The sequence below is a fragment of the Populus trichocarpa genome, chromosome 10 (genome assembly GCF_000002775.5).
Source record: "Populus trichocarpa isolate Nisqually-1 chromosome 10, P.trichocarpa_v4.1, whole genome shotgun sequence".
Lineage (NCBI taxonomy): Eukaryota > Viridiplantae > Streptophyta > Magnoliopsida > Malpighiales > Salicaceae > Populus > Populus trichocarpa.
The window spans coordinates 7075440-7097939 of record NC_037294.2 but is presented as its reverse complement, the minus strand read 5'-3'; the positions used below and the strand labels follow the sequence as shown (position 1 = coordinate 7097939).

General features: G+C 31.3%; 1 protein-coding gene and 1 long non-coding RNA gene across 2 annotated transcripts; one reads left to right on the top strand and one right to left on the bottom strand.

Annotated features, from left to right (window-relative positions):
- Nucleotides 1-108: 108 nt before the first annotated feature.
- On the bottom strand, nucleotides 109-4599 carry LOC7492403 (hydroxyproline O-galactosyltransferase GALT6). The gene is made up of 7 exons (XM_002315660.4): nucleotides 3613-4599; nucleotides 2867-3099; nucleotides 2486-2776; nucleotides 2251-2379; nucleotides 1888-2061; nucleotides 815-922; nucleotides 109-640 (listed from the first exon to the last, which is right to left on the bottom strand). Exons 1-7 carry the CDS (start codon nucleotides 4394-4396, stop codon nucleotides 434-436), a joined length of 1926 nt encoding a protein of 641 aa, XP_002315696.1. The 5' UTR covers nucleotides 4397-4599; the 3' UTR covers nucleotides 109-433.
- A 15597-nt stretch (nucleotides 4600-20196) lies between these two features.
- LOC112329030 (uncharacterized) lies at nucleotides 20197-20946 on the top strand. The gene is made up of 2 exons (XR_002984521.2): nucleotides 20197-20528; nucleotides 20649-20946. It is a non-coding gene; the product is annotated as an uncharacterized LOC112329030 (long non-coding RNA).
- Nucleotides 20947-22500: the final 1554 nt, after the last annotated feature.

Here is a 22500-nt window from a genome sequence, read left to right as displayed (position 1 = left end):
CCATATCAATAATGAGAGGATATTTGAACCAACACTTCCTTCTCTATATATCTTGTGCGCAAGTGTTTGGACTTTAAAGGGAGCAGTGGGAACGAGGCATGCCCATGCTTAGTTAAAGAGAATATTTGCATTCTTTCTGCTTCAGTCTTTTGAGTGTTTCCCTCTCCAGAATACAAAACTTCGACATGTCTTTTTCAAGCCACAGAAATATCCCTCTATACCTATTCTAGAGCAACAATCAAGAGGGGAAAAGGGGAAATTAAAATATAATGAATGGACTCCATGAGAATCCAGAATCCTGCTACATCTTAACTTAAGTCCCTTTGAATATGTACAGAGATGTACAACCACCGCAAAACTTGCTTCTGTGTTGCTTTCATCTGTTCCTCGCGTTTATCATATTGTAATCATTGCTGACATGATAAATTTATAATCATCTCATATTGCAGCACTGGGATTTTCCTTGATTTAATTTGTCCCAGAGGCATATCATCTGCCTTGGCGACTGATAATGAGCAGTGTAATAATCTTCAATGCATCCAAACTGGCAAAACTTCAAGCTGTGGATATATTCTACGGGTTTTGAATTGTTAAACTTTTCCACCCACATTCCCATGCTCACGTCTTCCATCTTAAATAACTGCATCAAGTGGATATTGGTTCACATTAATCACACACAACCATAACTGCACTAAGTAAGCAAATCAAAGGCATGACAGAGACAGGCACTCAAATGAGGGTACAAAGTGCAAACAGCATGCATGCACGCAAGCACGAACAAGAAAAGGAGCAAAGGTGACACAGAGCAACATACTCTCAACTTGTGACTCTCAAACTCAGCTACAATAAAATCCGCAACGTCACATGAAATGATGTAGCCTGGACCATTTGCATAGGGTGGATACTCTTCTTCTGGCCATTCCTGAATTAACAAACATTGTTGGTTAGTTAAGGTATTTTGAATGGGTAACATACCATGCAACCCCCCTTACAACAACTTATTAATTGTAACTAATTAATTAATAATTAAAAAATAGATTATGGCATGTGAGCACTGAGTACAATGCTTCAAGCTATACCATCTCTCCACTGGAAATCAGATTAATTTTGGAGGTCTAAGCACTATGATATTTGGGTAAAATCAGGCCTCAACATTACGATTTTTGGTTGGCATTAGCCGATGTAGAACAGGGTAATAATAAAGATAGGAGCAGAATTCCCTATAGGAAAGGGATTAAATAGAAGAAAGGCAGAAAATTAAATCGGAGAAGAAAGAAATCCCCACAGGAGAGAGATAAACAGAGAAGAAGAAATATGGAAGAGTGATAGTAGCAAAATGAAATAGCAAATCTCGATTCAATTTATAATCAGTCTTTATTAAACATGGAAAAGATGCTCTTAAATAGGCAGCAAAACCCCATTAGCATCATTTTTAGATAAGGTAATTAACAGCAATCAAGATAGAAGAATTCTAACCAACTAGAACAACTAAAATAAAACAAGATATTAAAGCTCATTTCCGTATAGCTGGTTTCTCATCACTTCTCTTTCAATTGCCAATTCTAGACAAGGGACTTTATATTTACAAGTACAGCTAAAAAACTATACAGGTAAGAGAAATGTAAAGCATGAAATCACAGCAATACTAGTAGATAATATGTTGCAACAAAAAACATTATCATATGGATTTGGAAAACACGCATTCAACTCTTAAGGCAAAGTAAATGAATGAACTGAGAAGTCAGACAATGTACATGGAGGTGCATGGGGGCAGGGGATTTTGGTGGAATTCTAACTAGCACAACAACCAACCACCATTCATCACTGAAGTGCAAATGTGAGCATAATACCCAACATCATGGAAGGAAAATTAGTCAATGAAAGTACCTCATACGTCACAGCCCATTTACCATTACGCAAGGGCTTGTGGTAGTAGTTAATGTTTCCAATGTATAGGCTCCCATCTCCCCGCACTTTCTTCGCTTCCTTGATCATGGCATCCACTCTAACAAAAGTATCATCATCACACTTCATGATATACTTTGCATCCACTGTACGGACCTATTAATAACAAACAAGGACAATAAATACAATCTTTTCAGTTAGTAATCTTAGGATAAAAAATAAAAATAAAGCTTGAGATGAAATCACATCCATACTAGAAGAAATAGATGAAGACAACATGTAGAAGAAACGTATTAAATCTTGCAAGAAAATAAAGTAAAGAATTGGTCTCACTACACCACTCACCCCATATTCACAGATAGCAACAGTCTTCAAGACAACAAGTTCATAGTTATCCATGTAAGGAACAATAACAATATCACCAAAATACTCTGCTTCTTTTTTTAGGTCCACGTTTATTTCCTTTCTTCCATTCTGTCACATGAAAAGTACATATTTTACTAAATGTTAGTATTTTCAGATTAAGGTTAACACAAAGAAGGTTTGTAAAATTAAACACACCTCCCATAACCACCCTTACCAATGCTACAAAAAACCGAGCAACAATTTTTGAAGATCTTATCAACTCATGCTGCATCCAGGTTTTCCTCACAGCCATCCGCTCAGCAAAATGGTTGCCAGCAGAGAGGACACCAATGAAGAGCTCTGCTTGGTCATTAGGAAGAGGAGGTGCTTGCCACTTTTTAAACATCTCAAGATGCTGCTGTGGAGCAAAGCTTGGATGTGAAGCAGGTAGAGAAGCAGCAAATACAGACTGTACATCAACATCCCCATTCAAATATAGTCCAGTGGCATCCTCAAGAACAAATCCCTGCAAGCATCGCAAATACATCAAATTTAAAGATTATGTGTAATTGTCAAAAGAATAAAAAAAAAATCAACATATCACATAATTGCTCACAGTGCGATATGGAAAAGAAGTGATATGTCTCCCATCAACATTGATGTGATAACCTTCCAAGCCAGCACTCAGTGTAAGAACAAACAATTTGCCCTCTACAAAAGGATAGGGCCAGTTGTATGACATCTTCTTTTTCCACCCTATCAGCCTGTTCAACCACCAGGTCGCCTTAGAATCTTCTGAGCTACTATCATCATCACGAAGCCACTTCTCACATTTCACCAGTCCATCAACTTCACAGAACTCGGAAAAAAAAAAAACAACAATCAGCGCCCTCTTAAGATTACAGGATTCGAGTGACAGTGGTGAATCAAAGAAGCAAAAGAGGCAGCCAAAAAAATCCTGAAAAGCTAGTAATCGAGAGAATTTTAACCACCTTGCTTAAAAAATCCTTAAAATCATCCTATCAATAAGAATAATGCAGGTAATATTTTCAGACATGACAAAACAAAATAAAGGAGATGCAAGCCAGATCCCATGGCAAGAGGTATCAAAAGAATGGGCACGTGTACAAACTTTCAGGTAATTTTACGAAGTCCCCTGAGAACCAATGAATCGAGTTCCAAGTTAAATTATAATTTCCAGATAAATCAACCACAAAAGCCACATTACTAATTCATCAAATCCATCCACAACAAAATCGCAATCAACATAGAAAACAGTTTTTCAATCAACTCAGAGAAATAAAACCTTACAATATGACATCAACAAAGCGAGCATGCATAAAAAACCAAAAAAAGAGATACCAGTTTCCTCATCAGCTCTAGAACTCCAGCCCTCACACCTCAAAGCGTTGCCCCACTGCATCCGATAACAAGTATTCTGCTCTATCACTGGTTTCCCACTCCAATCACCTTTCAATCTGGGATTGAAATGCAAAATCCTAGGTGGGTCCTCTCCATCAACGGTCTTCAATCCCTGAAGCTCCATCATGAACTGTGACACCATCACTGCCTCCTCCCCTTCCTTCACCAAAGCTATTTTCGGGTCTCGCTCCGGGTGAGCCCACCTTGGCTTCCCCACCACCGTTATGTGGGACCCTAATGTCAACCCGCACGGCAGCTCCACGATCCAGTTCCGAGCCCCGAACTCGGACTCCGATAAAACAATCGAGTTTGGACACTTTTGTTCAGTGGTGTTGCCTTTATTCAAGTCGGGTCGGATTTTACCCGACTCCACCTCTTCCCATAGTTTCTTACCAACAACCCACGCCTGTCTTGCAGCCTTGTGGAGCACAGAGAACTCGTCAGTGGCAGTTTCAATGGCATCGAAGACGGTGTCGTTGAAGAAAAGACCCGAGACTGCTCGGGTCTCTCTCATTATCCTTCTCGGTTCGACCCGAACAGAATCCGCCAAATATAGAGGCCTGGGTAAGGCATCGCTGAGAGAGCCGTCAGAAGCGTAAAGAAGGGCGGTTTTGAGAACGAGAGGGACTTGAAGGGTCATGAATAGAAGGTAAAGAATAAAGACAGCCATTAGAGCCTGAATCAAAGTGAGTCGACTCAATAACTTCACTCGATGATGAATCATTGCTGTTGCCTTATCTTGTCGGTGCTAAATTTAACTTTACTAAATAATATTACAACAGAGAGAGAGTAACAAAAACCCTAACTGTATTTACATGCACTGGACTGGACCAGACCGAACTGGAATTTGTCTGAAAGTTTTAAAGGCTGGAAGAGAAAGGAGACAGAGGCGCAGGTTTTTTTTTTTTTTTTTCAAATATTTTTTTTCTCTCAAGTAACCAAATAGGATATCATGCAATTATTTTTAAACAAGACAAGAGTCTTGCTCGTTCAGTTGATGAAAAGGACACACGTTTTGAGAAAGTGGGGAAGGGTGGAAATCGAATTTTAAACGGATGATTATAAAACAGTCCCTAACTTATATAGTCAGTAACAACTCAGTTCCAAATCTTGTTTAAACCTTGCCAATTTCTCCATAAGCTTGATTTGGTTTAAATGGGTGATTTATTACTTGTTTCATTCCATACTACCATCAAATGTGATAAGAGATTTAAAGATTTATAATAATAATGAAAATAATATATATATATATATATATATATAATTTAATAAGGTTGTTTTTGTTAGATATGTAACATCTATAATTTTGCTATTCTGTTATCTCACAAATATATTTTTATGTTATTTGGAATTTTTATCCATCAAATCACTTTTAATTTATCATTATCCATGGAATGAACCTCCACTAAAACTTTCATGAGAGTAAGAAAAAATTTAAAAAAATCATAAATTCAAAATAAAAAACTTATAAAGGGGAAAAAACCAAATAAATTAGATAATATAATAAAAAAATGCTGGGTCTAAATATATAAAATTTCAATCTATAATTATTAAAAGGTAAGTATTAAAAAAAAGATAAAAATATTGTCGTTGGGGATGACAACTAAAAACACCTCAAAAGACTCTTAAAATTCTATGGGAAGATAATAAAATAATAATAATAAAGAAGATAAATTAATAATTGAAATATAATTGAATTTTAAATTTATGATATTCTCTTTGCAAATTATATAATAGAAAATATTATCAAGATAAAAAATAAAAAAAAAACACATTTCTTATTTGTTATTTTACATTTTTAGATAAATTTAAACACACATATTTATACAATTATGCAGTTTATACTTACATGTACAATAATCTAGTTGAGGATAAAAGGTAAATATTACTTATTTTCAATTAATAAATAAATTATTCTATTGACCTTTTTATAGGTCATACACTTTAAAATATAATACTGAATATTTATTCAAAGAAGTGAAATTAATGATTTCAATTTTATGACAAGGAGAGCGATGGGGGTATGAAATCGTTACCAGGGAAAATACAGGGAGCATTTAGCAAGATTTTAAAAGTGGAGGACTGATCTATCATGAGAACAAGTATTTCGGACTTATTTGTAGTTGGGTAATTTTAAAAATGAGGGACAGGTCGTCGTGGAATGCTGTCTGCACAGGGCGCCCCACATTCTATTCCTTGGCCTGGTGGATGCTTACGTGCTGGTCAACTTATCATTCTCTCCCACATCTTCTCCATTTTTATATATATATATATATATATATATATATATATATAATATTCCCCATTTTGATGACGCTCTCGTAGTTATTGAGCTTTCCAAAGCCTTAATTATGGATTATACGTTAATTTAGGTTCATCTAATTAATTAATTAAAATAATATTATTTTAAAAAAAATAAAAAATAATCAACTTGTCAGCCAGTTCATAATATATATATATATTTTTTATAATAATAGCTTCTTTGGAATTGTAGTAGTGATTGTGATTAAAAATATGTTTCATTTAAAATTTTAAAATTAATATATCAAAATAAAATAAAAATTTATATAAAAAATTATTTTTAATAAAAAAAAATTTTAATTTTAAAAAAACACGGTTAATTTTTTATTTTCTCTTTAAGATTATGAAAGTAATAATAAGGTTGTGAAACGTTGGGAACATATAATTTGAAGAGGGTGGGGGCATGGAAAAGGACAGGTTGGTTAGTAGCTTTTAATCGGTGGACTCTTTTTGAAATTTTGAAACAAAGTGCTGGATTAGGGATTGTTTGGGAAGGTGATATTGGCAATCCAGCGCAGGAGTGAGAACTTTTTGGTTTGGAATTGGAAAACCAAACCGGATAGTTTGATTCGGTTCGGTATTTCGAGTTTGGTTACGTTTGAGAATTGAACGAATTGTAAAATGAATTGAATGAAACGAAAATTAAACCGAATAAAATAAAATGACAAACACTAGTTAGTTACATGCTGTGTACATTATACCTTATATTATATATATATATATATATATATATATATATATATATATATATATAAAACACTATTTAAATGGTGTGCGGGAATCACTATTCCCCACACACAAAGCACTGTGGATTACAACAGTATTTTTTTTTTCCTTCTTTTTTTGCTAATTTTTTCTTTTCTTTTTGTTTTTTTTCTTTTTTTTGTCAAAAATTTTTTTTTGTCAAATTTTTTTTTTCAACTTTTCTATTTTTTATTTTTTTTCATTTATTTTTTTCCAAAATTATTTTTGTTGATTTTACTTTTTAAATATTAACCTAGTTAAAATTTTTGCTTTGTAATTTTTTTCTTTAAAATACTGTGAATTGCTGCGATGTTTTTCCACATAGTTTTTCTATTTTATTTCTTTATTTTTCAAAATTATATTTGTCGATTTTTTTTTAATATTAAGCTGACTGAGAATTTAGTTTTGTAATTTTTTTTCTTTAAAACATTGTTGATTGCTACAATGTTTCTTCGCATGGTTTTTTTTATGATTTTCTCAGAAATTATCATTTCTTATTTTATTTTTTAATATGGAGCTGGTTAAAAATTACAGTTACAATATGTGAGGAAAGCACTGTAATTTTCCTCGAAAATTACTGTTGATTGCTACAGTGTTTTTTCCCACATGGTTTTTTCCTGTTTTTGTTATGTTTTTCCCTAAAATTATCTTTGTCAATTTTATTTTTTAAATATTAAGCTGGTTAAGAATTGCAATTACAAGTAAATACAAGTTTTTCCTCACAAAACACTTTGGATTGATACAGTTTTTCCTCACATGGTTTTTTTCCAGTTTCTTTTGTGTTTTCTTTTTTTGTAATATTTTTTCCCAAAATTATCTTCGTCGATTTTAATTTTTTTAATATTGAGTTGGTTAGAATTTAACTTTGTAATAAAGCTTAATCATGTGGGGAAAGCATTGTAGCTTTGCTCATAAAACATTGTGGATTGCTACAGTGTCTCTCCGCATGGTTTTTTTTGTTATAATTTTTTTCAAATTATCTTTTTCAATTTTATTTTATTTTAATATTGAGTTGTTTGTGAATTACAATTACAAGTAATTACAAATAAGGATAAATCATGTGGAGAAGCACTGTAGCTTTCATCACAAAACATTGTGAATTGCTACAGTGTTTCCAACATGATTTTTTTTTTGGTGTTTGTTTTTTTTTTTTTTCTAAAATTGTCTCTATCGATTTTTTAAAAAAATATTGAGCTGATTAAGAATTTAGCTTTGTAATTTGTTTTTCTTTAAAATACTGTGAATTGTTGCAGTGTTTTCCCATATGATTTTTTTATGAATTTTTCCAAAATTATCTTTGTCGATTTTTTTTTTGATATTGAGTTGGTTAAGAATTATAATTACAATAAAGCTAAATCATATGAGGAAAGCGTTGTAGTTTTTCTCACAAAACACAGTGGATTGCTACAATATTTCTCTAAATGGTTTTTTATTTTATATTATTGGAAAAAACACTGTAGTTTTCCTCACAAAACATTGTTAATTGCTACAACGTTTTTTCTCATGGGTTTGTTTTCCTTCTAAAATTATCTTTGTTGATTTTTTTTTAATATTAAGTTGGTAGAAAATTTAGCTTTATAATTTTTTTTGCTTTTTATTAACAGAAAAGCTAAATCATGTGGCGAAAACACTGTATCTTTCCTCACAAAACACAATAGATTGCTACAAATCATTTTGTTTATTCTCTAAGTTTTTGATCACCAACATAACTTTTTTTTCCGTTATGAAATATTTTCTCCATCATACCTTTAATTTATATTACTTATCTAGTGCTGGTTCACAATTATAACACTATCAAGTGCATTTGTTTTATAAACCCGCAGCAGCGCGCGAGCATGTCATCTCGTAATACTATTAAACCTTGTCAAACCTGGTGAGTCATCATGGTAACTTGGTAAATTGATCACAAGGTCGGTCGAGGTGTTTAGAGAGTTGACTGAATATGATCTAACCGACTTAACAGGTCAATCTATGAATCAACATATCAGATAAAAACTTAGTCTTTTTTTCTTTTAAGAAAAATAATTTTAAAACAACATTGACTTAATATTTTTTTAATAGAAAAATATTGAAATAGTGATATTTTTTATTGATTTTATCAAACTGGGTAAACTCACCCAACCATAACATATGACATGGCTTTGGTCGGGTTTGATAATCTTGTTTTATGGAACCTTGTTTTTAATCAACTAAATAATTTTAAAATAAATATTTACAAGAAAGACAATGAATAAAATTATCAAGGTCAAATGTAATTATGTTTTTTGATTCATGTAATGTTTTTATAGCAAAATTTATTTTTCTAATAGCAACATAGTTTATTGAATAAAAACAATACCAAGAAAAAAAATTCAGAGAAACTATATCAATTGAAATAAAAAGAAAAGAGCGTATATTCAATTGAAATAAACTATTCACACTTTTGTTTTTAATTTTGATGAACATATATTCTTTTACAAGAAGCATTGTTATTTAAAAAAAATATTATAATCATGAAAACAAACTTCAATTTAAATAAGAATTATAATTCGATCATCTCTCCACAACTACATAAAAATTGAGAACAATAAATATGAAAAAGTTATCCAAAGATTTTATAATGAAAAAATCAAGAAAAAATATATTCTATTCTTATTCAATAATTCAATATATAATCATCCATAAAACAATCAATAATATTGTTGTAAAAAAGTCACAATCCTCTTTGAAACAATATCATGATTTTTTTATTAGGAGCATGTTTTTAATCAAAAACAGTGATAATAAAATTATATATATTTTTTAAATTCCATACATTTAAAATAAATAGAATAAATATATTTATTCAATTTAAAATTTATTTTCTCACTAATACATCTATTGATTCTTTCAAAAAAAAAATATTTTTCAATTGCAAGCACTATTTTCCAAAACAAATAATAAATATAATAAAATTATGTCAAAAATCTGTTAATTTTTTTAAAAAACATAAATTTTATTTTAATTAAATATTCACAAGCCTCTTTTTTCTTTTCATGTCATGTACATAATATTTGAAAACAAAATGTTAACATTCCCATAAAAACCTATAATATTATTATTTAAGAACCATGAAAAAATTAAATAATAATTGAAATATATTGCTAGTTTTTGTTATTGCATTTAAATCTAAAAAAAATAAAATAAGAAGGGTCAGGCCTAAGCTCCTGGTCCAATAGAAAGAATGCCAAACGTGTTGTCTACTTGCCAACATTCCGGGCATAGGAGATGTGATCGGAAAATGGACCTAGGATTTTTTGGACTTAAAAATCAATTTTTTAAAATATATTTTCACCTAAAATTACTCAAAAAAAATCCTAAGCACCTCAATAAATCAATTTATTAACTCAAAATATTTTTAAATTGGTAAAAATACATAGATTGAAAAGAAAATTCTCCATCGCGATCTATCTTTTCTGACAAAATTAGAGCTTAAAAAAATCATCTCAAATGAACTTATCTTATCGACTAGTTTTCGTTAACACTAATAACATCCTTCTTTGTTCTTAAAATATGGCTAACTGATAACTTGCTCTCTCACACACACCATTTTGCATCAATTTTCTCTCTCGTCTCGCAAACCCAGGGACTAAAAATAAATAAAATAAAGTTTTGGACTAAAATATAAATGTTCTAAACTAAATGGACCAAAAATAAAAATAAAAAAATATAGAAATCTTTTAAAATGCACTAAATGAATAGTTGTGAAAAAAATAAAAGAGCCTAGACATCTGTCTTCTAGTCAATTTTGGTACTTAAATTTTAAATTTCTTTCAAGCAATGAAACCAAACTTTTTTTTTTCCAATTCAATATCAAGATTTTTGTTTGTTATCCTACAAAAATGAAATCATTATAATTTTTAATTAATAAAATATAAGAAGATAAAATTAAAAAAACAAATTAATGACCAGAGTGAAAAAAATAAAATAAAAAGAGAAATACTATTGCAATCCTCGTATCTGTTCTCATGATGTACAGTAAAAATACTTTGTCCATGCTAATATCTCGTAATATTTCTTGAAATTCTTTCATCTCTATATTGGTAAAGAATAAGACAAAACAAAGGACCCCCTGGATTTTGTGAATTTGGCTAGGGTTTAAGGAATAAGAACGAGTGAACAAGAGATAGTTTTGTACGTAGTTAAGAGGAAGTAAAGGATGCCTAAGCTAAGATTCTTTATTTTGATCGATGAATTATAGTTAAATTAGTGTATATATATATATATGAAGAATTTTGATTTTAGAAGAAAGATGGCTAAGCTTTGTGATTTTGTCTTCATTAATATGAGATATTCGGTATTAGCTTCATCAAAATTCCCTAATTATAACAACATTTAACTACCATTAATGTCAATAACTTAATGAGTATCCTAAATTAAAACAGCTCTTATTCTACTGTGGTGCAAAGGACAATTTATTGTGTATAATAATAATAATATGCACAATGCTTTTTTTTTTTCCTTTTCAGCCACTGAACTTTATTATTTTTGTATGAATATCACAGCATTTTGTAAATTGTCTTGATTTCAAAACCCATGTCAATGTTTCAATGATGATTCTATTTGGAAACACGGTGTAAATAGTGTTTTTTTTAAAAAGTTTAATTTTTTATTTAAAATAATTTTTTATGTTTTTAAATAGTTTTGATATGCTGATATTAAAAATAATTTTTTAAAAAATAAAAAAACTTTATTTTAATGTATTTCTAAGCGAAAAGCACTTTGAACCGTCACCACTACCACAATCTCAAACATAAAGAATGGCTTCCCCCAAACTGCGGGTCTTTTATAAAACTAGAAACTAGAAATCAGTATAGTTTGATAAAAGTTTTTGAAAAATAGTATAAAAAAAATATTTGATAAATAATATAGTTTTGACTCAACCATTATTGAAAAACACAATTTTATTAATAACCGCTAATGGTATGGTAATATTACCATTAACATTTTATTAAACAACCACTAAATAACTACTAATGAGAATAACAGTTATGTCCCAAACCCAATTTCAACACAAAACTAAGTCTAAACCATCACAACCAAAAGCCAAACAGGACCATAAATTATCAAATCTCAAACTCGTAATTTAAAGTGTGATATTTTAATTATAATCCCAAATTAATACATGTGTTTTTTAAACATTGTTTTTATTTGTGTATGTTTTAAGTTGTTAATGAATGATTTGAATTTTTAAACAACATGTTCACATGTTTATTTGTTTTTTGTTGATATTAAATCATGCTTATATAAATCAAGTATGAAAATGCATAACATGTAAGATAACTTTAAAATCAACATGACAATTAGCAAAAACAATATTACAAAACTAGTACTAATAAAGATAACTCTTAACTAGTAAAATAACACAACATAATAATACATCTAATGTTATTTATATCTTTTGCGACAACGAGTGGATGAACGAGCTTCATTAATAACACGACTTCCACTTGTCTGTGTGGTCTGATCCTCCGAAACAATATTATATAGGCTCAATGTGTCTCATAATAAGTCAAGTATAGTACGACACGTCTCGAACCAAGAAGATACATAATAGTGAGCAAGTCTATTATCATCATCATCATCGATATTACAAAGATTAACCGCATCATATTGACCATCATGTAGCAATTGTCCAACCTAGCAAATAGAAATTATTAATCTATAAATAATGTTATAACCCAAATTTTGACCAATTTGCCTTTTAATCTAATTTTAAGGGGTTTAAAATTTGAAATTGAAAAGATTAGAGGTTTATATGCAAAATTTGGAAACTGCAAGGACCAAATTGAGAAATGGTCAATTTCGGTCCAAAACGACACCGTTTCAGCCATGCACAGTTTCTTTTTCTTCTTCCTTTGGCGTTGCAAACCCACTTGTAAAGAAGAGCAAAAATGTGAAATGCCAGTGTCCCTGTCTTACTAAAACACAAAGACTAATCCCTATCGTCATGAAGATCGATGCCCTGGGGAGATAAGGATCGAGCTCAGGTATTCGAATCCCAATGAAACATCAACGCATCCCTCTCAGTCGTGCTTATCCAAAGGCAAGCCATGCGCGAAGAGAAGACCAGGCACGTCCCCTATAAATACAGAGCTCCGGGGACGAGAGAAGGGGGCAGAAAACAGTGGAAGAAAAACAGAGCAAAAAAAAAGACAGAAAACAGAGAGAACGGGAGAGAGAAAGGGAGAGAAAGAACCCGAACAAAACACAAAAAAAAAACACAGTGCAAAGGCGAGAGGAAGAAGGAACGGAGGGGAGAAAAACAAAAGCAGAAGACCGAGTTTTCCCAGCAACAAGCGCCTTCATCAATCTTCGCTCAAAATGTTAGCAATAACAGTCTAGCAGAGGTAAGTCTTTCATCCACTCCCTTTCACTTTTAATTACTTTCTTCCTGTAGCAAAGGTGCGCGAGTAGCTCGCGCACGCTTGTAAAGAAAATACTGGCTGGGTCTAGCCTAGTCCGCATGGCTGGGCTAGATCCAGCCTAAAAAAAAAAGAGTGGGCCGGGTCTAGGTTTTAGGCCTAGCTGGCCTAAATTTTTGTTTGCTAAGGGTGTGTTTGGCAAAACACACCCTTATGCCTTGACCATAATTTTGATGCCCATTCTAATTTGATATTTGACCAAAAGAACCCCTTTTCGATAATAGAAAATTCTAAAAATATTTTGGGGCCTTCGTTGATTTATTTGTGGACCCCTCACACTTTGTTTTATTTTTTTCTTTGTGTTTGTACTTTTTTTTTTAGCTATGTGCTCAATATGTGGACTATTATTGTTAAATGCAAATATGTAGTGCAATGTTTTTTTATTTCCATCTAAAAAGGGAAAATAATAGTAAAGGATAAATAAGAAACAAATGGCATAGAAAATTTTTTCTTCAAATTCATTTTTTGCGAAATTATTTACTGACGCCATAGTCAGGAGTATCGTATTTTTTGGATTTGAGCGATATTTACCAACGTCAGAGTTGGAAATATTCGTAGGAATTGTTCACTGACGCTAGAGTCAGGAACATGAAAGGAAGAATAAAAAGGAAAAAGAGAACAAATTCTTAGCAATTTTAGACAAAACCAGCAATGCAACTTGCCTCATGTAGGACACTTCAGGGGTGATAACATCTTACCTTTTGCGTAACCAGTCCTGTACTGTAGAATCTCTGTTGAACAGTTAGGGTTTCTAGTGACCATAATACTAGGTGGCGACTCCTTGAACAATACCTTTTTTCCTAAAAAGAACAAGATGTCAAATATCTTTTTTTTTCCCAATCGAGAGATAATTTTTATTTAGTCGCCGCAATGTCCGGGTGTGACAAATAAAATACAATGATTTTGTCAAAGCCTATAAAAAATAACAAATACTTACAGCATTTTGAATCTGACGTGCATGTGGCTCATACTTCTTCTCCTCGCGTGGAGGAACTTGTTCTGGGTTAGGTGTAATGATTCGACGTGTTACACTTAGATACCAACCCATGTATTTCTCCTTAGAAATTACAAGATGCACCTCTCTAGACATGAAATTTCTTTGTGCATCCCACATCGATATATGCTGGAGGTGGTGAAGCATCTAATTATAATCAACATGCTTACTCGAACGACTAATAGAATTCAGTTGATCACTCGTATCTTTATCAGATGGGATGTGTTACTTAAAGCCAAATTGTTGCACTACATTGTCCAGGTAATGCAACTCAACAAGTTCAAAAAATATGTGGGGGACAACTGATGTCCATAAATTCATGGCCGATGTGCATATAACAAAAGTAGCTGCCATATCATTTGCTGAATAAGGATTCCACATGACCTATTGAAATATCAACAATGCAATTATTTCTCATCATCTACCAATATCAAACCATGAAAAATTATCTCCTAACATTTATAAATATAAAAAAAATTCAACATCAGCCTATGCAATAATTTTCTAACATTTACCAATATTTAAAAAATCAAACATCAATGCAAGTAATTAATTCTCATCATTTACCATCATCGACACACAATTATTTTAACCGATCTACCAATATCCAAAAAATCATATATCAACACAAGTAATTAATTCTCATAATTTACCAACATCAACACACATACTTATTTCACTCTTATAATTTACCAATATACTTAATTTGACTGCCGTTTATCTAACTCGTTACGATAAAATGACAAAACATGGGTTGAATTATGTTTAAAATATCTAATTCTACACCATCTGTTAATAAATAAGCAATGAAATTTATTAAATAAGGTTTCCATGACAAATATTCTTAATCTAAACAACATAATTTATATATTTAGTAACATATTACATATATCCTAATGAAAATTGTATATCAACCTTCAAAACCTAGATAAACATAACATGTGTAAACTTAATTCGTGGCTGCCCCAAGTGTAAATCCTCGAATGACCATAGCTTTATGTACAAAAAAACATACAACAATTAGTAACCAACTCAATTATAAAAAAAATATAATACAAAAATAAGAAACTTATTACATTTATTTTACTTGTTAAAGCAATAAACATCCTCCAACTTGCTTTGATTTCTCCAAACTAGCTTAACACAAATGACTTGCTTTGATTTCTCCAAACTAGCTTAACACAAATGCTTATACAAACATGTAAGGACACTTAAACCCCAACTATATAGTGGAATTGATTGGACTGGAAATCACCAGCAGTGGTAGGTGGAATAAGGACACATGCGTCCCATTGAGATCTGTGAAAAGTATATTTTCAAATATATGAAGTATGTATGCTCTAGTATACCTGCATAATAGAACATCGAATTCAAATCGAAATATAGACAAATGAATATGATAATTAAACTATTAGTATGCATTAACATGCCATTGTAGGATCTTGTCATCATAATTATCGGGTAACTCAGAAAAGTTTTTTCAAAGCCATCTCATAGATAAATTGTTCCCCTTGAACATTTCAGGAGGATGGTGCTCATCGAAATGCACAATCGTATAAAGTTATCTTATTCTAGATGCCCATAACAATACATGCTCACCCATCTATAGGCAAGCCAAGTAAAACAACAATGTCTTGCAATGTAGGTGTCATCTTGTTGACACGAAGGTGGAACGTATGAGTCTTCCATCTCTATCTCTCAATGAGCATCGTGAGTAAGTCATGATCCATCTTTATATGCTACAAACATGTGATGTAATAAAAACCCATCTGCATAATGTATGGAATCACCAGATTTGGAAACGACATCAACTTATGAAATTTGCAATAAATCTTACCCAAATCCTCCATAATAAAAGAAAAAAGTTTAATGTATTAACATGTATTAAAAGTTTGATGTTTTAACATGTATTAAAAATTTAATGTGTTAACATGAATTAGCACAATAATTGATCATCTTTGTCAAATGAGAAAAAAAAACGTACTTTCCCATTCCATATGACCTATGATCTATGTGATTCCTGCAACTATAGAATAAATGGATCAATTGGTCCAGGATCCATGTAATGAGGAACTCTACGGGAAGATAAAGATGACGCGCCTCGTATATGAGACATCCTAACCAAGTGTACTTATAAAATACAAAATTTAATTAAAATTAAAAAATAAATATTATAAATAAACAATTAAAATTAAATTACAAATAATAATAAATGGACATGTAATTATCTAATTTATTACATACATTGTTTGTATTCACATGTTTTTTTGTTATGCCCTGTCTGACCACATATGCCACATCTATGTTGCAAATGCCCCTCTCTCACGTTCATCTCATTATGCAATCAAGGTGACTTTTGTTGACTCCAACCGGTTTCCATCTTGAAGGGTCCAGGTATACTTAAGGACCATTATACTCATTCCACTTTAATTCATCAAGAAAGGGATTAAATGGAGGCCTATATATGTTCTTATACATTCAAACATTATAATACTAATCAATAAACTAGGTAATATCATGATGTCTTTCTGCACAACATGTAAGAACATGAGAACAAGGTCAATGACAACTCTTTCATTTATCATGGGAGCATGTTCTATTCGCCAACTTAACTATTCATCTAACTTCTTTTTTGACACCTAGTTTATAAGGGGTGTGAACCTGAAAAATGCCATCATCAATATTGAAAAGTACTGTAGTATGATCTCTATATCTAAGTATGTTGGCATCCAATTCCAGCTGAACAACAAGAGGCCATAATTTTCCTTGTGTAATGTAGTCATATGCATAATCTTTTTGCTTATCAAAATAGGCACTAGTCCTAAAAAATATCAATTGGACTAAAGAAGAAACATGCAAAGCATATAAACCTTTCAAAATATGATTAAAAGATTCAGAAAGGTTTGTTGTCATATTTCCATATCGGTGACCCCTATCATAAGAAAGTACCTATCTTTTTTTCAGTTCCCACTCAAGCCATTCTTTTCGTTCTGGATGACTATTAACCATATCATCAAACCATTCATCAAATTTATGCTTCAAAGATTCATAACACTTCCTAAGCAACTCCTTTTTGGCTGACAAATCTTTGAATTTGTGATTGAAGTTGCTTGCCAGGTGTCTAACACAATACCGATGATATCCAATCAGTTCAGGCCAAATTGCTGTCATTCCATGCTTAATACCAGCATACCTATCTGATATAATACATATACCACAACGGTCACCTGTAATGTGACGTTGAATGAGTCGTAAAAACCAACTCCAATTGACATTATTTTCTTCGTCAACTAGTGTATAAGCCAAAAGAAAAATCCAATTGTTTGCATTAAAAGTAACTTTAACGAACAACTTTCCATTGACCTTTCATACAGATAGGTGACATCCACACTAATAATTAGCCTATGAGACTTGAACCCTTCAATTGCATGACCAAATGCCTATAAAACACTACCAAGCATAACTGTTTTACTATCAAGCTATCCATTATGTTTCCACTTAACAATTGTTCCAGGATTTTATTCTTGTAAAGCCACAAACAATCTAGGTAACATTTCAAATGAGCCCTCATGTGTTCTAAAAAGTTTCTCAAGTATCTTTTGTTTTGCAGCCCATGCGTTATAGCAACAAGTTTTGAATTTACAGTGCAATTTAATCTCTTCTTTTATGCTGGAAACAATATATGCAAGGTTATCTTAGACAAGAATTGTAACCGCTGATATAATAAATTTAGTATAAAGTTGATGATGATTTTTTTTTATGTATGTAATAGTGCATGTGTTTACCTTTCAATTTTTCTATCTCAAAGAATCTGATCCTTTATGGTATCCCTCATGTAAGTACCATTGATATTCAGGTGTATGAACACACTGTAGTTGAACAAATGTTTAGTTTGAATGTTGAACGCGATATTCAAGTGATTGTGCAATATGTCATTGCTTGACAACATTCACAAAATCATCTTTAGTTCTGAAATTTTGTCCACTACCAGCTGATTTTTTTTAATGAAAAATAGACCAATCATTATAAACCATGCCATCAAATCCAGTATCACTACCAAATTCTGGAACCGGAGGCCTCATCACATCATTACTATCACCATCTGATGTTTCAACTAAACTCCTAACACCCTCATTTTCATTATCACTATAATCAAAGGAATCATACCTATGTTGATTATAATATGCAGTTTTAATCCTATTTTCATCACAAATTTCGATAATCCTATCTTCTAATGTCCTAGATGTACCAACACCAACTAAATGTGATAATTGTCTAAATGGCCGATAAAATATGGGCATAGATATATTAGTATCTCTATACTCCATATTATATGAGCTATTACGTTTAGGTTGGCTACTCACATATAACTCCATCATGTTCGTTCCACTTTGGACGGGCATTTCCATCATATTTCTAAAATCAACATCACAAGCAATTAGTATCGGAAAATATTGATGTTTCCCAACAAAACACCTCCAAGTGATATATATTTCAACATCATTATAATTCAACTCAAGTCTTCCACATATAATGTTTTTGGTATTTTTAAATGACATGCTTTTAGTAGCATTCAAGAACATAGTACTTCTGCCAATATAAGTGATAATATTATTCGTATAAGGAATAATAGAACCACATAATGACACAATATAAAGAAGTTTGAAGACATATTTTGTAAAATAAAAATACTCATTTTATCAAAAACAAATTATCTCATAATTCAACACAAAGATAAATTGCTATTATGTAGACCATAATAATAGCAATAAAACTATAATTAATTGCAAAAATTCAATTATGATAATTTTTACAACTTATCAATTGAACAATTTTTATAATTAAAAATCAAATTATGATAATTGAATATCAATTAAAAAGTAAATGATCTCAATTGAACAAAATCTACAATTATGATAATTTATACAAAAATTCAACGCAAACTCTAATTGCTACGATTTCGACCATAACTTTTATTAATACAATCAATTGATTAAAAGCTTATCTAATTGCATCAATTAAAATAAAATTTATATCAATTTAAACAATATAATTAAATATGATAATTAACCCAATAATCAATTTAAACCCTAATTTCTTTAATTCAAGTCTAATTGATTTCATAAATAACATCAATTGTATTAACAATACATAATTGCAACATTCAAAATCTAAAATAATCTAATTATCAAACACACCACAAATACTAGATTAAATCAAAACATAAAATTTATTAATTCAATAATTAAACCCATCAAACTAACAAACAATGCAAATATTTTACCTTGCTTTTATGATGTGTAGGTGGCCGATGGTTACGGTAGTTTGGCTGGACACACAATCTTAGCCGGTGGTTTGCAACAACAAAAAAAGTAGAAATACTCGTGAAGACAATGAGAAGATGATTCTATTATTTTGATGGAGGATTGGACAATACTTGATTTGGAGGTTGTTTTCTCTTGGGTTTTTATGGATTTAAGGTTTTATTTTTTAAAAAAGTAACGGTCATACAGAAAAAGAGTTTTTTTTTTTTTTTTATATATATATATATATATATATATATATATATATATATATAACTACGATATAGAATCACAATTTTTTTTAATAAAACTACTATTTTAAGTCATGGTTATTAAAAAAATTACTATTATAAATAACAATTCTTTAACCACCACAATTCAAAAATAATAATGCCATTTCCCTATAAACTTTTCAAAAATGTGTCATTTCCTATTAACTTTTTTGAAACTGGGTTTGTCGACAAATGTGCATCCATAGGCAGAGAAAAGTTCACGGTGGTTGCCAACAAGGATGGGACATTGCTTAGAGGATGTAACGTATTCCCTTACTTTGCTTAGAAGAACTTTCCTCCTACTTTGTGTCGGAGTCCAGTGGCATTTAAGTTTTTATTCTAAAATGATTAAACCAAGAAAAAAAGTTATAAAAATGATTAATTTAAAAAAAAAAAACATTCGGTATAGTATTTTAGTTTCATAAGACTGAAATTAAAATAACCGAACTAAACTGATTTAAATAAAACTAAAAACATCGGGTACTATAAATTAAAAAATTTGCTTTCTAACCTGGGTCCCAAGCAAACCACACCAGCCAGCAGCCACCTACTCCCTCCACACCTGATCTTTCAATCTTCATCTCCAGAGCTAGCAAACCACCCGCCCTTTCCCTCACACACCCACCCTTCAATCTTCATCTCCATAGATTGATTTAGATTGAGAGATTGGAATGCTCTTCTTTTGAGTTATCAAGAAAAGAAAATGAAAACCCTACTTGCTAAGCCTTTTTGGTCTTCAAAGCTTGAAAGCAGAGTTTCCTGCTCCGCTAGCAGCAAGAGATCATTTTTTTTTTTATTAGTGAGTTTTTATGAATTTCTTGATGGGAACTTCATTTACTTTCTTTTCTCTTGGAGAAACTATTCAGTTTGTTTCTATCATAATCGATTGGTATGCATTTCTTTTTTCTTCCCTTTTCAGGTGCTTAAATTTGACCAATTCACCTAGACTTCAATTCCCTTCCATCAAAGCTGTTCTTGTCACCCAGCAGTCTGCCATTGAAGATCCCTGCCTGCACAGGCCACTGTCTAGTATTTTCGTGTAGCTTTTCTAGCATTCTAACTATATTTGTAGTGCATTGCATCCTTTAATGTTGAACCTTACTGTTTCTCAAAAAGTTTATACTTCCAATTGAAAATACTGGCTAATTCACTGAAGAATTATGTGGGGACTAGGGATTTCCCTCCTGGACAGGTTCATCAAAAGCCAATTTCCCTAATCCACTGCTGTGTTCTGCAACTATATCACTCCATTTGGGGTTGTTCAAATTATTGTGCAGCGGCTGCCCAGGGGAATTTAATACCATTGGTCCTTGATTCACATTAGCCTCGCACATATTAGTAGGGTTTGAGAGTAGTTCTGTAATGGCTATTTTGCGCATTTCACGCCAATATGGACCCTGTGGGGCAAAAGAAAACACGGCAAAGTTGTAGGATAAGCATTTTACAGCTGTTATGCATATGGTAAGTAGTTAAAAGTCACCACACAAACTTTTATTTAAGCAATAAATGACTGCAGTATTCGAATCAAAATATTTGAAATGTGGCTTTTGGCAGTAGTGTTGTAAAGCTTATTCTGCTTAACATAAAAATTTGAACTGTTGAGTGACCATCTATCGCTTGGTTATCATATATTCTTAGGTTTCTGGGCATCTACTGATCTTAGAGCTTGTGTGAGTTAGACACTGCTAAGCCAAATAAAACCCTCTGCTTATGATTTGTTCTCTTCTGTGACTTTCTGGCTAGTGTTTTCTTGACCAGCCTCACTGATCATGCATTATATAATTTAGTTTTTTCAATTACGTTTGGTAACATTATTTTCATTTGGTAATTACAATGAAAAACCTTTAAAATCAAAACTCATCATCCACCAGCACTACCCTAGCATCAACCACCATTGGATCCACCACAGATAATAAAGTTAAACAACATCAACTCCTTACATCAAGGAAAAGAAATAATAATGATAGAAAAAAAATCATAAATTTAGGATTACTTTACAAAATTTGATGGTAATTTTGAAGCTCCTAGAGCTGAATGTAATTATTGTGAAAAAATTATGCATGTCATATTATCCTTAATGGCACAATTAATATGTGGAGTAGTTTAAAAATATGTAAAAAGTTTTCTTTTGTGGTTTATAAGAAGCAAAAAGTTTTAGTATTAGAACCTTAGAAAGAGAATGGCGAATTAGAAGATCAAAATATGAGAATTCTTAAGGAAATAGGTTATAATTATGATGAATGTAGACAAATACTAGCATGAATGATTAAAATTGATCAGTTGCCTTTTAATTTTATGGAGGGTTAGGGATTTAGATTATTTTGTCGGACTATGCACCCTAGATTTCCTTCTCGTTTCACTGTTATGGGAGATTGTTTGAAAGTTTATGTGGAAAAGAAAGAAAGATTAAGGACAACTATTAGGGGTCAATGTTTGTGCTTAACAACCGATACATGAACATTAGTCCAAAACATTAACTATATATGCTTGACAACTTATTGAATTCATAATGAGTGGAATTTGTATAAAAGAATTCTTAATATTTTTTTTATCAAGTTTCAAATCATACGGGGAAGACAATTGGACAAGTTATTGAGAATTATTTATTAGAGTGGGGGTTTGATAAATATTTTACTATTATAGTACATAATGCAAGCTCTAATAATGTGACTATTTTATATTTGAAGAATGTGATGAAAGATGGGTCAACTAATATATTGTCAAATGCATATTTGCATGTTAAATGTTATGCACACATTGTAAACCTCATT